At 52.2% G+C, this 16654-nt stretch overlaps 4 protein-coding genes across 4 annotated transcripts; 2 read left to right on the forward strand and 2 right to left on the reverse strand.

Annotated features, from left to right (window-relative positions):
- Window positions 1–1923: 1923 nt before the first annotated feature.
- NCU03461 (hypothetical protein) lies at window positions 1924–5393 on the reverse strand. The gene is made up of 3 exons (XM_950959.2): window positions 3722–5393; window positions 2451–3658; window positions 1924–2361 (listed from the first exon to the last, which is right to left on the reverse strand). Exons 1-3 carry the CDS (start codon window positions 4933–4935, stop codon window positions 2309–2311), a joined length of 2475 nt encoding a protein of 824 aa, XP_956052.2. The 5' UTR covers window positions 4936–5393; the 3' UTR covers window positions 1924–2308.
- An 811-nt stretch (window positions 5394–6204) lies between these two features.
- On the reverse strand, window positions 6205–8086 carry NCU03460 (dehydrodolichyl diphosphate synthase). The gene is made up of 3 exons (XM_950958.2): window positions 7441–8086; window positions 7115–7374; window positions 6205–7046 (listed from the first exon to the last, which is right to left on the reverse strand). Exons 1-3 carry the CDS (start codon window positions 7660–7662, stop codon window positions 6449–6451), a joined length of 1080 nt encoding a protein of 359 aa, XP_956051.1. The 5' UTR covers window positions 7663–8086; the 3' UTR covers window positions 6205–6448.
- A 191-nt stretch (window positions 8087–8277) lies between these two features.
- Window positions 8278–9690, forward strand: NCU03459 (UBA domain-containing protein Ucp14). The gene is made up of 2 exons (XM_950957.2): window positions 8278–8912; window positions 8970–9690. The coding sequence occupies exons 1-2, from the start codon at window positions 8658–8660 to the stop codon at window positions 9540–9542; spliced, it is 828 nt and encodes a 275-aa protein (XP_956050.1). The 5' UTR covers window positions 8278–8657; the 3' UTR covers window positions 9543–9690.
- A 986-nt stretch (window positions 9691–10676) lies between these two features.
- Window positions 10677–14759, forward strand: NCU03458 (hypothetical protein). The gene is made up of 3 exons (XM_950956.3): window positions 10677–11598; window positions 11683–14259; window positions 14325–14759. Exons 1-3 carry the CDS (start codon window positions 11503–11505, stop codon window positions 14454–14456), a joined length of 2805 nt encoding a protein of 934 aa, XP_956049.1. The 5' UTR covers window positions 10677–11502; the 3' UTR covers window positions 14457–14759.
- The last annotated feature ends 1895 nt before the right edge of the window (window positions 14760–16654 follow it).

Below are 16654 nucleotides of genomic sequence, written 5' to 3' on the forward strand. Positions count from 1 at the left end.
GGGTTAAGACAGTCAGGAACACTTTCACTTTTGAGGTTAATCAAGGAATGCAAAGGACGAGAAAACAAAAATCGACAGGCGAGAGGGAAGAAACAAGAAAAGAGAACTAACGGGATTTCTACCTAGATGTACCTACCTGCTGCTTGTTGGTGATATGAATGATGACCTGCTACACTACCTAATTACCTAGTGATGTTTTTGACCTGCCAAGTACCTATGGTGGTTGGTAATGTACAGATAGATGGTCGAATGCTATCGCTTTGACCTTGCGCGTTCATTTTTCTCTTCCTTCTTTTCCTTCTTTTCCTTTTTGTTTTTTTTTCCTAAGCTACCTTCCTTCCTACTCACCTACCTACTACCTTCAATCCCGAACACACTACCACCATCCCGATCCGATATCCCTCCGTCTCCCGTACCTATTGGAGCGGACAGATCCTCATCGAGATTCTCAAGATTTTCCAAACTCGTACATGTAAAGCGAGCGAGCGAGCGAGCGAGCCGTTGCCGCCAACTTACCTACCGAGCTACCTATGTAACCCCAACGTACCATTCCTTTTGACGATCAGACGACGGCGACGACGACGACGACGACGACAACTTGCTCACTGCACTACATGTGTACCTACACTAGTCTGAGATCGACATACAGTAGTACATGGCCGTTAAGCTTTTCAAGCTTTCATCCCAAGCTTTCAAGCTTTCATTCAAGCTTTCAACCGGCCTCGGCAATGTACCATCCGTCTGTCTGTCGATGGAACCACTGCCGCCGTTTGTCGATCAAACTAACACCTTCCGTCAATGGAACCTGGCTGCCAGGGGGGGGGGGGCGGGGCGGAAGAGAGAGGGGGAAGTGGATGTGATGTGATCTGATGTGATGTAAGGTGACATAACATGTGTGAGAGGGGAAATAAGGAAGAAAATAATGAAGGAAGGAAAGCAAACCCTCGACGACGACGACGACGATCAAGTAATGAAGAACGAAAATACGTGTACTGTAAGTTATATCTAGACTGGAAGGGGACTAAAGTGGATTGGCAAAGGTAAGTTCAGTTCAGTTCTTGAAACGGAAACAACCAAGTGAAATCGACGACGACGACGACGGAAATATATATTCCGTAATGGCTGGTCTCTACTACCTATGCATGCAGGTACCATTCACTTCACTTTCGCAGAAAAACCTGCCTCAGGTATAGAGCATGTGTAGGTACATATACATCGGTTCATTTGGCACATATGTGCAAAGATTTGTACATACGGAAATCAAATAGTGTACATACCCTACCTAGATGCTGCGAGTTGAAACCTAAGTCATCCTCCAAGTTACATACAGGTCACAGGTCACACAGGTTAGTTCAAGTAAGTTCCGAGTGAAGTGGTTCTCGTTACATAAGATTTTCTTGTTCACACACAGTAAGGGGAAAGTGAGGGGAAGGTCGTATTCCCATCTAGAGAATATCACTGCATTTTTGGGGACTTCTCTTCGGCTTTACTACAGTAGGTGGGTATGTATGTATGTAAGCTAGAGACACATCGAGTTGAGTGAGTTACATAGTTGGGGGTTGTATGAACATCAGACAAGCTTTCTTGACATGCCTGTTTTGGTGCTTCGTATGATGCATCGATGTCCGTATGTATTATTCCCAACGTATAATGACGAAGCTTTCGTTTCATCGGTGCCGAAAAGGAAAAGTGATCAAGAACTAATAACTTATAGCCCATGGTGGTAGTATGGACGGCTTGGGATGAATTTGATGAAAACTGAAGAAGGGACGGAGATGTTGATGGCCATTCAAAGAAAATGGAGAAAGAGAAAAGATACCTATAATGAAATCTCCCAAATTTCTCGACGCTGTAATGCAGTCCCAGTTTAGTACACTACATTCTCAATCACAATGCAGCCTAGTAAGATCCCCCCCCCCCCCCAAAAAAAAGATCATCAGGTTGAAAAGACTGAATAGTATGTGCAAAGAAAGAGACTATACAGTAAAAGTGTCCCGGCCCATTCTAGCATCGCATACAACCATCTATGCATTGGGGACGGATGAAACAGATCGATCTATCGATCATCGTCGTCAGCCAACAAAAGCTACGATCCAAACATGCTGTTGGTCCGTCCGTTCGCTCATGATACTATCCATCGACGCCATTTTATTCACCATCCTTGTTCCTGTGGGACCTCGCCCGATTAAATCATGTAGTGTAATCATTTCTGAGTTTTCTCCTTCGTACTTTCGCAAGAAATATGCCCTTGTGTGGACATCACTCGCCGCCAACTAGAACAAGGTCGCTGTGCTCGCGAAGCTCTTCTTCACCTCCCCGAAGCGCGTAACCTCTTCTTGCAATCCTCGCAATACCACTTCGCTGTTTTTAGCACGTTTGAGTTAGCCGTCATGTTTTCTAAACAAACAAAACAAACATTGGCAAAGAGAGGGACAAAGAAAAGAACTCACCATTCCCTTTGGGAGCCACCTTCAACCCTACACACTCCAAATGGAACCACTCCCTCGGACACCCGTCCCCGTCACACGCCACCATTTCTCCATAGCTGATTCCGTTGCAAAAGCAGTACCTCTGCTCATCAGCGTCGACATCATCATCATCGTCATCATCGTCCTCTTCCTCCTGCCGTTGTTGATGCTGGGGTTGCTGTTGTTGAGCCCTGGCAGCAGCCGCGGTAGCGGTACCTCTCCTTCCGTGACCATGGCCGTGATTAGTTTCAGTCTTCGTGTCGCGCTCACCGCCCCGGTCTCTTTCTGAGCCTCTTTCAGCTTTGCTGTCACGATGGGCGGCGGCACTACCCTTCCCTCGGCCGCTGGTGGTGGGTCGGCCGCTGTTCTCGTCGCTGGCGGCGTCCTTCTTCTCGTCCGAAGCTGCGGCTGACTTGCCTGGCTTCTCATCTTGTAGGGCAACGGAGACGGCCACGGCCGATACCGACGACGCGCCCTTCTTGTGGCTCCGCTTCGATGTCGTTGTTCCTGATGTCGTGGTGGTGCTATTACCAAAGGTATCCTTTCCACTAGTGCTGTTGCTATCTTTATCCGATTGATTAGTGCTATTCCTTGATGGCCGTGACCTCGCAGTCGTTGTGGTTGCATTGGCAGCCTCCGCAAAGGTCCCCGTCGCTGGTGTTGACGGCTTGCTCGCACGACCGCTCTTGGTAGTTGTGACAGTAGTACTTATTGGCGGAGGTAGTATCGCTGTCTGTGACACTATCGAATTTGTCCTTTTCTTGGTTTCTGGCTCTTCGGCGGGGGCAGTCACCGCCTTGCTATTTTCTTTCTTGCTTGTGCTAGCATTGGCTACCGGCTCTGGTGGGACAGGAGGCTTGATCTCTGTCTCTGGCTTCGCAGCCTCGGTCTTGGCAGGTGTAGGGGCAGGTGGATCGGCTTCCTTTGGTGCCTTTGCATCTGAAGTTGACTTGCTCTGTGGCACAGCTTCTGCCACTGCTGGTGTGATGCCATTGGGCTTGTTTGTGGTAGCGGTCGCAGGTCGTTGCTGTATAGGGAGAGTGGTAGATGCGGTCGAGTTCCCACGTGCGCGCGACGAAGCTGGACGAGGAGGAAGGGGTACGGGAGAGTTGCGCCCGGCCTTGGTGTCAGGGAGAGATCCTAGAAGGGGAGATGCCGCCACCGACGGTGAATTGGCGGCATTCGTCCTGCTACAGCACAACAGTTAGTATGCCGTACCAATGTAGACAAAATAGGGGGTGCTGTTAACATACCTCTTTTTGGCCTGGGTGCTTCCCGACGGGAGCGCCTTGCGCTTCTTCGTAGTAGGTCCAGTTGGGGTGGCTCCATCGGGCGCTGGGGATCCCCGGGGACTCGCCGTTGTCTTGGATTTTGCCGTTCCGTTACCGAAGACGCTGCTCATGGCACGCTCCATGGGGGCACTTCCGTTGGCCTTGGGTTCCTTTTCAACCTTTCGTCTCTTGGATGGTCCGGTTCCATTAGTCGGGGTGCCATTGGCGATTCCGAGTCCGACGGGGGTAGCCTCGGCCTGGTGTTTTCTGGATTTGCCGGTCCCTGGGCCCTTCTTGGTGGTTTCCTGTGCTTTTGAATCTGCCTCTGGTTCAGTGGCCTGTCCTTTGTTGTTCTTTTTCGCTGCCAACGCCTGCTTCCTGTCGCTGCTGCGCGCAGCGGCCTCTTCAGCTATCTGTTGTGCAGCGGCAGAAAGAGTAGCCGCACCTTCGCGTCGTGATCGCTCGGCTTCCTTGTGGTTTGTCTTGGGGACCCTGTTCTCAGCGTATGCCCAGTGTGTAGTGCTGCCCCATTTGGCCTCGTCGCTGAATTCATTTTCCAAGTGTGGCCAAATCTCCTCAATGCGCGACAGCTGCTTGTGTAGGGCATCGTTCGCTGTGGATATGACGTGGTTCTTTTCTTCGAGTGAAACAAGCATTTCTTGAATTTTCCAGGCGGCCTGTCTAAATAGGTGCCGACGCGGTAGATTGGTAGGGTCGAAGACGGCGGCATGAGCCGAGTCGGTGATCGATGGTGGTACTGTGGCGGGGTTCGCGTTCGAGGCCACCCGTCCGCTGGTGCTGTTTTGGGCACTCATTGGCGTTGAAGCTGGCGCAACACTGTTATTGCCATCGGTGACCGATCGGGTGCGGTCTGGTACGGGGGCCTTGAGAGCAGCATCGACGAGCTCGAAGAGGGTCGCTTCAGGAGCAAAGATCTTGGCATCGACCTCCTTGAGGAGGGTGAAGTGCCGCACAAGCTCTTTTGGTAGGGCGGTAATGGCATCGGTGAAGTGGGTGACGGCGGGGAAGATGTCGATGGGCTGCTCTGGGGTTGGGCCGTTGGGGAACGAGTTGGTTCGATTGAGGGACGAGGTTCGCGGCGGGTTAATTCGCGTCTGTCGTACGGGCTGCGCTCTGCGATTCGAGCCAGATGGCCCCGAGGGTGCCTCGGCCGCGGGAGGTTTAGCCGTCTTCATGATCGGTAGAGGAGAGGTCTGGTGTCTGACGCGCGTGGATGGACAATAAACAAGAGCTATTAGGTGGGGAGTAGATCGAGACAACAAGAAGACGAGGGGTAGTATAGAGCGTCAAAGCACACGAGTAGGGCTGGATCCGACTCTGCTTTTCCTTGCTTGCTCCCAAAGATTCGTGGCGGCGCTTCCAGCTCGTGTCCAAAGGCGTCGAGGACGGAGAAGAGTCAGGTAGCAGCAGTACGGCGGCGAGATTGTTGATTACTGCTGTTCAGGAAATACGTGGTTGGGAAAAAAAAAGAGGAGTCAGAACATGTCGCCGTGGGTATCTTGTCGAGTAGTAAAATGCGTGGGCGTTTAACTAGGTACCTCTATTCCTGGGGACAGAATCAGGACAAGAGAAAAGAGGATGGGGAGGTCAGGGTGGCCGTAGTCGGCTGTGTGTGGGTGTGGGTGTGGGTGTGTGGGTGGGAAGAGCCAAAGACTTCCCTTTCCACCGGACCTCCGCTTGGGTTCGGGACTGTGAATGCCTGCGGGTTGCCCAGACTTTCTCTTGGGCGGACTTCCACTGCAGTGAGGTGCTGCAGTGCCCTGTGACAGTGTGCTCTCTCCCGTCTTGCGCTGAAGCACCTCATCCATCCTACCTGCTTCTATCCACTGCCGCAATGCCGCAGGACCTCGCGGCAACCGGGCAGGGCACCACCACCGACGCGCCCACAATCGCATCCATCTTAACCACCCGACCTCAACCCGAATAGACGCTGCCAGGATATCACCTCGCTCCCATGGTACTTACACAGGTTACAACCCGAGACCTTTCTGCCAGTGTCATGTCACTTTCGCTTTGGTATGTAGGTAGGTAACTTCTTGGAGCTTTCCTTCCTCTTTTGCCGGCCGGCAATGGATGTGTCGTGTTCCCCGAGGACCCAACTTAAATGGACCGAGTGTGCCCTACAATTGGCTGACTCCAAATTTTCGAGACCTCTGATACGTACGTCACTGGCAGCAGGGGAGGATGCGATAAGATAAGGACTTCGTCTTAATTCCACTTGCGCCGAGCCATTGAGGTCGACCACCAAGGCCTACCGACGAGCTGCTACATCATTGCTGGGATTGGGTTAGCAGAGATGGGTTATAGTTGAATTTTGATCGAATCTGTCCACTTGTTTCGTTCAGAGTGACCAAATTCCTTCAATTGTCCTTATCGCCAAATCTTTGTGCACTTCATGTCCGTTATCGGGCGCAGGTTGGGGCGGGTTGCAGGACATGACATGCTTGGTTTCGTGATTCAACTTTCTGGATATGTTCATACGCGTAGTGGTGCAAAAAGACGCAGACGTGAAACCGGTCATAAATTCTTCAGCCCTCTCTCCTTTCAAGCCCTAACTTGTGAAGGAGGGCGGCCCTCGATAATTCTGTATGCTTGCTGCTATGATATCTAAGAATGAGAAATCGACTCTGAACTCCTTCTGCTCGCTTCAACACTTTGACATAACTTTGGGGTATCAACCGGCGCCATTCAGGCCGCCTTGACCCGCTGTCGAGGCCCCTCCTCCATCGCCTTCTTCTTCTGCCGCCATTGCCATTCCAGCAAGACAGGGAGGAAATGGCGCAGGTCAAACTCGGGCCAGAAACACTTGAGGAAAAACATTTGGGTATCTTGGTGGCACTGCCACAGCATAAAGTCGCTCAATCTCTCCACCCCACTAGTCCGCACAAAGATGTCTAGCGGTGGGCAGTCGGCCGTGTACATGTGTTTGTCGATCGTTTCGGTCGTGATGTTTTCGACATTGGGGTATATGGTAACGTGGTTGGAGCCGTCCTTGGAAGTACGGCCCGGGGAATCGGGGTATAGCGTCGTGGTGGATGACATGGAGTCTTCGTTATCGTCCGACCCGGGTGGGGTGTGCGACTGCTCTTGTCCCAAAGATGTGTTGTCGCTTTCCATCTTCCCGCTCCTGTCTCCCTGCTTCGACATAATCTTTTGTGTGATGCGCGTCTGCGAGAAGGGCGTGCGCTTCGGGGCGGATGATTTCGAATATTCCTCGACCGTGGAACGGATGGCGGTCGTCATTTCCTCTCGTGACGTGTATGGGAAGCAAATGTTCAAGATGCACCTATAAGGCCTTGGGTCAGCTGACTCGTCCGTGAACTGAGCAGGGGCAGGATAACGAGACACGCCTACTTTTTGTTGTTCTTAGTTGTAGAAACAGCTCGGTCAATCACCTCGAGCACATCATCGCTCAGAAGATCACGCTCACCCAGCACGCGAACACTGGCGCCGTATCGCTCGAGTAGTTCTCCGTGTTGAATCAGTTGCTCCAGCTTGACCTTGGCAAGCTGCATCAGGCCATCGACCTCGTATTTCGGGCGGTTGAAGTTCTCGATACTGAAAGCGTACACTGTCACAACCTCGACACCGCACTTGTAGCATATCTCGAGGACCTGAGACAATCACATGTCAGTCAGCATTGGCCCCATTAGCAGGAAGAACCCCGTGTAAGAACGTACCCTCGCAAGAGCCTCGAAGCCGAGATGGTGGCCCTCGATAGTCTCAATTTTGTGGCTCCGGGCATACCTCCGATTGCCGTCCATAACAAAAGCCACATGGCGAGGGACGGGACCCTGCTTCAAGGCGCCGATAAGGGTCTCGCGGAGTCCCCTGATAGCCCATTCTGCCGGGGGCGAACTGAGGAACCAGTTACGGATGCGGGAGAGATAGAGATCAGACATGATGCCGAATTACCGCGCACACAAGGACCGGGAGAGGCAGCGATGCCAAGTGACCGAGTCGGTAGTTATGAATATGGGAGGGGGGGTGGTCGTTGAGAAGAGGGCGTGGAGACCCGAGGTTGGACGGGACGGGATCAGCCTCCAACTGAAAGCCCGAAGTGGATGTTGGAATTGAAACTGGAGAGTAACTTTTTTTGGACTCTAGACTAGCGCCGGATCGACGATGGGCAGCCAACAGTTGGAGAAAAAGAGGACCAATACAGTACACTGCAATGAGCAGGGTGTAAACTACTTGATAAACCCGCAACCTAAAAGCACAACAATGTGTAAAGACGCAATCGTGCAGTTGTCCAAGATACCGTAGGTACCCAAGTTAAGCACAGCTGTGTGGAGGTCAGTCAGGTAATTCGTATGGTAGCTGCTGTGACTGACACTGAATGGGTGACTGCACTCACAGTAGTGAGAATGCCACTCCGAGGCTTTCTATTCGTTGTCGTCCTATCATTTTCCCTTCCATTTCCCGCGGGCCGTGGCAGGCAGGGTTAAGTTGCCCGATGTCCGCCCGTAGCCCCACCTTTAGTTCTCGGGACACATGTCATCGGCAGGTCTTGGCCAGGAACCGTGATGGCCGACGATAACCTTCCATTTAACTTCCACACCCTCAGCCGGGGAATTGACCTTCTTCAAAACCTGAACACCACTGCCCTGATTGCCCGGTGCGTCTGGACAGCTGTTTCGGCCAACGATTCTCATATGTACATCTGATTGCCGCGATCCCAGAGACGGGGCATCCAAAAGGGGGAAAGTACATCAAGACATACGGTTTCCTCTTCATCTCTTGAGCTTGGCAAGAAGAGCCATCTCAGCAACCGAGTGTTTCCTCTTCACATTGGGCAGTCTTCATTGCTCTGTGAGAACCAAAAGTGCATAGAGACCAGTCCGAACAGAGAAAAAAAAAAAAAAAAAAAAAAAAACGAAAAAAAAAAAACACAATCATGTCCTTCACTGACGCGCCAGTAACCAAGGCACTGGTCTTGGGCCTGGTTGGGCTCTCCATCGCCGCCAGCGTCTTTGACATCAAGCACTACTTCTACATCTCAATTGGCACTCACTTCCTCCGCTACGGACAACTATGGCGCATGTTGACGTACCAACTATGCTACACCAACTCATCCGAGGTGCTCTTTGGAGCCATGTCCCTCTACCACATGAGAATGGTTGAGCGGTTTTGGGGATCAAGGAAATATGCCGTGAGTACCCTTATCTTAATCACGTTATACACCTCTGTACTTACCATCGCAAAACAGTCCTTCATCCTCCTAGCCGCACTCTTCACAGCCATTATTCCGCCCATCTTCCTCACTGTCGTGCTACGACCGCTCTCCTTCGGCGTCCTGGACTACATACCCGCCGGACCGACACCGATTCTCTTTGCCATTCTCGCGCAGTACCACGCCATGATCCCGCAGATCTACAAGTACAAGGTCGCCTTATCTGCCAAGACACCATCCAACGCCAGCGACGACACCAGCGGGTTCATCTTCTCGGACAAGTCGACGCGGTATCTCATGGCCTTGCAGCTGGCCCTCTTCCAGTGGCCCGGCTCTCTCCTCGGTGCGGTGATTGGTTGGGCAGTGGGGTATCTGTGGCGCAACGATCTCTTGCCTTCGGCGGTTGCGCGCTGGCGGGTTCCGGGGTGGGTGGTCGGTCTTCGCGCCCAGAAGAGGAACGACAGGTTTGATGGGATTCGGAGGAGACTGGAGGATGAAGGGGCATCTACTGGTGTGGCTACGGGCGCGCAGCCAGCTGCTGAGGGGGAAGGGAGCAGGAGGAGACCATTGGGTCAGCAACTGATAGATGAGGTTAGAGGGGCATTTTAAGATGAGGAGTATGGGTGTTTCCAGTTCGGACAAGGTGGTTTGGGGCCATGGAGGACAGCAATAATACAAATGTTGGTTCGTAACATGATATGTCCTGTTTGACGTCCAGTTGTCCTGTAGCCGCAACAGCCTGGGTGGGAGATTCGACACGTGACCGGATTTGCTCCAGTCCCATATCCCCCAGGAAGCACTCCTAGTAATGCAGTGGTATCGTGCTAGGAGTTTTGCCGAGCCGTCATGCCAAATTCTACCATCATGACAGGCGTCAAGTTTAGCCTTGAAATGTGACCTTGATATATTTACTGCGGAACATACTTGTGTTAATTAATTAGACATTGATGGTTTACACTACAGAACACACACGGTATGCAAGGATGTGTCATGTCTCACATCAGAGGTAGACACTCCGATCTACCGATGCGCGTCAAGTGGATGAGACGGAACAGAAAAGACAGGACGGATACCCATGAGAAACACTTGGCCTAGGTCGTGCACTTGATTTAACAAAGGAAAGTCCCGTCCTGGTGAATGTTGGGAGAATTCGAGCTCTGCAAATCAGATAAAAGCTTCCACTTGGACACTTTATGAATACCTGTAGGAAACTACCATAATGCTCAGCAGATATACACTAGTCTAGACTAGTGTGAAAGCGCGATTAGCGAAGGGAATAGTTGTTCGATCATCGAGACCAACACAGTAGGTAAATATGCACCAACGGTTGTGTAGAACAAGGCATCATATATGGTAGTACATAGAGTCTCTCTTCACTTGACGCTCAAATCAATCCGCCACCCGGTTTAATGGTTTAATTGTCAAGAAATAGAGATGCTTGTATCTGAAACGCTCGGCTAATGAGATCTCCCATGGTTTCCACTTGTTCACTTCCGAAGACGTCAGGTCGTTGGGTTCATTTCGACGTGTCGGTGGAAGAGAGGACCTCGATGGCCCAGGAACGGGCGACTTTGAACGAAAAGAGAACCCCACCCACCACGCAGGTACGGCCCAATTTAGCGCTAGCTTCACAGCGGTTACAGGCTTCAGGCCGCCCGTAAAAGTGGACATGTCCTCGGGTCGAATCCATTTTCCACATAAAATTGGTTTCCCTTTCTGGATTAAGGCACTTTAATCCATCTTGCCCCCTTGATAGGTAGGTTTGGGTGTTTGATTTCGGACTTCGCGTCACTTTATTGGAGATTCTTTGGACTGCCTTCTCGACGCCTTTCTCTCCATTCCTTCCCGTCCCATTGCTCAGTTGCCTTTGAGCCCCTGAGGAAGCACTCCCAGGTCCCGTCCCGTCTCTCTCTCTCTCTGTCTCTTGGCTACCCCGGACGGCAATTGAAAGGATCGGCGGTTAACCGGCATCCCAACCCAACTCTCAAACACCTTCCACCCACCTCAGCTACACTACAACTACAGTAAACCAAGTAGACCGGGCCATCATCCCGCCCTGGGCCGACCCGACCGACCGACCGACCGCTGGGGCTTTCCATCCCGTTCGTCGCTTCTTCCTCCTCCTCCTCCTCCTCCTCCTCCTCCTCCTCCAAGCCTCCAACACCCGACTTCGATCCCCTTGCATCGTACATACAGGAGACGTACCCGGTGCCTGGACAACTTGGACCGCCGCATTGCAGTCGCATCTCGAACATCCTCGCGCCATCGCGCATAGATAAAGCCCAACGGCATTGCATGGCGCCGCCCAACTAGACATACCTAGTTCGCTTGCACGACACGACCAACAGATTTGTTCAACTGTCTGTTTTTGCGTCTTCGCCTTCCCACGCTCTCTCGCCTTTTTTTGTATAATGTCTTGGACGACTTAGTTGTACTTCAAACGCATACCAAACCAACGCCAGACTAAACAACCCGCTCTCTTGAATACCTAATACGACGATACCCCAGGCGCATATACAACCTGCCTTACTACACCTAAACCTAATATATCATCATCACCATCATCATCATGAATGGAGCCGCAACTAGGAAAGGGGCGCCGCCTCCCCTCCATGGCCTGGGGAGGTCCATGACCGAGGGGTTCAACAAGCCGCGGTACACTCCCGTAAGAACAACCCGATTGACCGGATGGGAATCTTGGACTGATTCGAGGCTGGGGTGTAGGCTAACAAGAATGCTTCCCTAACAGGTCAATGATGCCGACCGGCCCCGCATCTCTGCGCTTGTCGACCTGGATGACCCTATCCAGATCCACCTCTTGATGGAAACCGCTTTGAGTGACAGCAAGCAATGGGAGATCCTGTCCCAAGAAGAGGTGGACGACCTGAAGAAACAAACCCGCTCCCTGACAATACGTATCGACCAGGCCCGCGCGAACCTCGCGATCCAGACAAAGTACCGCGATGCCGCCGTATCCATGGCCCGACTGTACAACCCAGGACCCAGGAGACACAGCTCCCGTGAGGACATCGCTGCCGCGAGGGAGGCCGAGGTGGAGAAGCAAAATAGCGAGCGCCTTTGCAATGAGCTTTCATCCGAGCTTGCCTTGCTCGAGAACCAGCTGTTCAACTCCCAGCGCCGCCTACTACAACATACCGCCGCCATCTTGCAGTTGACGCATGGAGCGAGAAGGAGAAATGCGCAGACACCCAATGGCCAGGTCTTCGGCAACTCGATGATGATTAATGGTATGCCCGAGAGCCCCGAAAGCCTCTACACCTACACCAACTCGCGGGATAGTATCAGCATGGAACCCATTGGTGGTGATGATGGATTCGACTGGCGGACATTACACCCGTCGGAAGGAGGACCTGAGAGGTCGGTGAACCTTGCTCCTACTCCGGCGCCGGCTTTGACGAATCTCGAAATTCCACCAAAGTCGCCAATCCGTGAGCAGACCAGCCAGTTGCGGGAGGAGATGGAGCGGGTCAAGGAGGAGAACGAGAGACTCAAGGCTGCGGAGCAGAAGCTCAGGGAGACGGAGAACCAGCTCAGGGCCGGACAGCAGGAACTCTCAGCCGAGAACGACGCTATTCGTACCGAGATCAACGGTCAGATCAGGCTGTTTGCGGAGGCCGAGCAAAGACTGGAGATGATGAATCACAAGCTGAGGGATGTAATCACCGAGATCAACCCGTCCGCCGACGCTAATCTTGATGATCCTGAGCCAGCTGCCGGCAACGGCCAAACACTTCCTGTCCAACTTGCCTACCTGGAGCGCGGTCTTGACATGGCCATGCACGAGCAGCAACTGAGATCTGCAGCCATCAACAGGGACCTGGAACTTGCCGGTGATGCCTCCGCAGCCACCCTGTCCCAAGCCGAAAAGCGCATCGAGGCCCTGAACAGGCGTGCTCATACCTTCCTGACGCAGACCATTCCCGACATCGGCACAGCGGCTCCTCCTACGGCCTCTGAAGGATCCATGGACGAGCAGCTCGACTACCTCGAGACCATTCTGCGCACCATCCGAGTTGAGATGGGCCGCACACAAGGCTCGACCGCTAACAACAGTAATGCCAACAGATCCGACAGCGAGCAAGTCGAAGCCGTCCTCATGGGTCTGTGGGATATCATCCACACCGGCTTTGCAGAGATTCAGCGCCAGAAGGCTGCTCGCCGCCAGAAGCGCCTGGAGATGAACTTGGCCGTTGACGAGGAGGACGAGGAATATCTTTCCGGCAGCGACGAAGCCATCGATCCCAACGAGCAATACTCTCTCCAGGGCTTCTCCGCCAAGGTACAATGGCTCTATGCTCAAGCCACCAGTCTCAAAGAGCAAAAGGCTGTGCTGCAAAGACAAATCAAGCAGCAGCGCGAGCTCAACAACAAGAGCGGGTCAGAAAAGGATGCCGAGCTCCGCGCCAAGATGGAAGAACTCGAGAAGATGCGCGGCCTCATCGACGATGCCGAGGCCCGTGTCCTCGAAGCAAAGGACAAGATGGAGAACGCCCTCGAGCAAATGGAGGCCATGCAGCGCACCACCGCCGAGCGCGAAGAGGCCGCCATGGCGCGCGGCGCGCAGCAGACGCAGGATAAGCTCATGGAGCGCAACGCCGTCATCGCCAACCTCGAGAGCAAGTTCAACGACGTCTCCACTCGCCTGGCCGAGACGGAAGCGGATGTGGTCGATCTACAGTCCCAGCTCCAGCAATCCGCCAAGGCCAAGGCGGCCGCTGAGAAGGCCCAGAAGGACGCCGAGGACGTCGTCGAGGGCTTGCGCAAGGAAATCAAGGACAAGGACGAGGAGCTCGAGCGCATGAACATGATGCTTGTCGAGATCAAGATGGAAATGACCATCGCCAAGGCCGAGCTTGACGGGGCCTACGGCTCACGCGCCGAGCGGGCCGCCCACGCAGCTGCCATCAGCAACAAGAACGAGGTGGCCGATCTGCAGGCGCAGGTGGCCAAGCTGAAGATGGAGCTGGAGAGCACGCTCAAGGACTTTGAGGCCATCACCAAGGAGTCGATTGCCGCCGAGAAGGAGAAGCTCGACCTGGAGCATAAGCTGGATGACGCGACGCAGGCCAAGGAGTCGCTGGAGAGCGAGGTGGCGGAACTGAGAGAGAAGATGGAGAGGGAGATTAGCAGGCTCAAGGAGGAATTGGATAAGGAGCGTCTGAGACCACCGCCTAGTCCGGCGCTGAGCGCGGCGGGTAGTGCTGCTGGCGGATTGTTGAGTCCGAGAATGGGCGCGACGATGCTCAGTGAGCAGTTTAGGGCGACGATGAAGGAGGAGCGGAAGAGGTTCAATGAGGAGATGAAGGTGAGTTTTCTTTTTCGCTTTCTATTTCTCTCATTTCAATGATTGGGTACTAACTTACTTCACAGGAGGAACTAGCCAAGCGTCGGAAGTTGGAGGAGGAGCTGCGTGCCTTGAGGAGGACAACATCAACAGGTGGTCTAAGTCCAGGGTTGAAGAGTCCGGCTGATCCCGGGGCACTTAGTCCTAGTATGTCATGATGACCGGGCCCTCTGGAATGAAGGCTTGGTTGGATCTTGTTTATAAACCATTCTGAACGCAAAACCTTTTATCTAACGAGAAACTTTACTTCTTTTTTTTCTCCTTCTTCTTTCTTCTTTCTTCTTCTTTTGCATCATTCATATTAACACCTTTCTCGACTTGGATCGATTGCATGGACGGCTGCACATTGCGGATTGCGGATGGGGATGGGGGTTGCGGATGGGGATGGGCATACCTACTTGTAGATTGGATGAAAGATTTGGGGGGGGGGGGGGTGAGGGCATGCAAAATAGCATCATCACCATTATCAAACTTCCTCTTCACTCCAATGTGACTTGACTTTGTCTTCATTTATCTTTTCTTATACCCGTCGACTTTACCTGTAACATCTACACACGCAGGCCTGGGAGTTCTGAGAAAACCGAGAACTATACTACAAGGGAAAAAAAAAAAAAGAAGGCTTGAGCTGGTAAAGTGATACTAACAGCAATTACCTTACACTAACCGGGGGGGAACCTACCTAGTCATATTCGAGTTGGTTACTCTCAGAAACATGTTGACCATAGGTAGGTAAGGTAGTTAGAAGTGCCCTGTCTTGTCTTGCAGATTTCCCCAGGTTCTACCTTGTGAAGACTAAGTAAGTAATTCTGTCTCTCACCAAACATCATGAACCGGCCGGACAGGTTCAATGTAGTCTGCCCAAGCTGCTCGCTCCTTCTCTTATCATTATCTGTTTTCCGTCAGAGTGGGTGTTTCGTTGCTCACTCAAGCAAGGTAGTGAGTCCAGCGAGGTCTTGGTTCCTTTTGTGGGTTGTTAGTTCTAGGTTGAGGGGAGGGAGATCCAAACCGGACTGGGACTCGGAGGTTCATGCCAGTCTCGTCTTTGAGTCCTGAAGAGACTGGCTGGGCTGGACTCGATGAGTGGATGGGTGGGTGGTAAGGCGGGAAGGAAGGAACCGGTTGAAGTAAGTGCGGTAACAGGAACAGTACCTGGTACAAGGGGGCGCGCTCTTACCATGGAGGTTCATATGCCCGTGGGTACTAACTAGGTAGTCCTTAACAGTGCCTGCTGTTCTTTTACACAAATCTCCCATTGAGAGTAAGTATCTTTTTCTCTTTCACTCGTCCTTCCCGCTTAATTTCTTCGGATCCATGCTTCCATTTGCCATTCTCCGCCCTCTGGTCAGATACAATCTCCACTCTCCCTGCAACATATCCGTACAGTCCCTTCGGTCACGGTGCTGTGGAAGAAAAGAGACTCCGGATTGGATTCGGAGCATTCCACCCACCTACCCCAGCGTTGATTCCATGCTGTTGCTTGCCGATTCTAGCTGGCCGCCGGTCCGCTCTCTTGATTTGACGTCCTCACAGAGTCCACTCCATGAACGGACATACTACCTATCACTATCACGGCACTGTTGGTCCATATGGTAACAATTCATTGATGGCAGCTTATTTACCTCCGTCGGCTGAAGCGCTGCAAGTTATCAGTCCCGAGTGGGCTCGTGTCCTTCTCTATTGAGGTACGTAGTAGTAGTATCCGTTCCTATTTAATTCTTAATTATATACTTTTTCTTATACTTTTAATAACGGTCGTTATCGTAAGGTATACTTAGACTTATACTTATTCAACGTACTTTAAATACTCTATGCGGGCAAGCTTGAGGGCTGCCTTGAGAACCTCACAGGGCGTCACGCACATCATGGTGACCTGACCAATCCTTCTTTCCAAGTAGATGTTCATACAAGAAGTACACCTTGGGACGATGACCGCGGATGACATTGTGTTAACTGCTAGAATACTAGAATACTAGAACATATATCAAGAAGAGTCCCGTCTGGTCGTTGGCGCCGAAGACTTTTCATCCTTTTTTTTTTTTTTTTTTTTTTTTTTTTTTTTTTTTTTTTTGTCTGTCATCCGCTAAGCCCCCTCTATCAAAACTTCGACGGAAAACGTCTTCACTAGATCGGTCATCCGGCCTTTCGCCCCATGAAAGAAATATGGAAATGGATCTGTCGGTGTCTCAAGTACACATAAAGACCTGCGAGAATACAGGCCATGGAGTGTTAGAATCATATTGTACCTAGGTCGAGAAAGGCAGGTTGTCATATTTCGAGGTCAGATCCCGTGTCAAGTCCCGGCCGATAACCTCGCTGGCTGCCATGTTGGCCTGGCATGCTATTGACGGGTTGTTGG

The sequence above is a fragment of the Neurospora crassa genome, linkage group II, assembly GCF_000182925.2.
Source record: "Neurospora crassa OR74A linkage group II, whole genome shotgun sequence".
NCBI classification, from domain to species: domain Eukaryota; kingdom Fungi; phylum Ascomycota; class Sordariomycetes; order Sordariales; family Sordariaceae; genus Neurospora; species Neurospora crassa.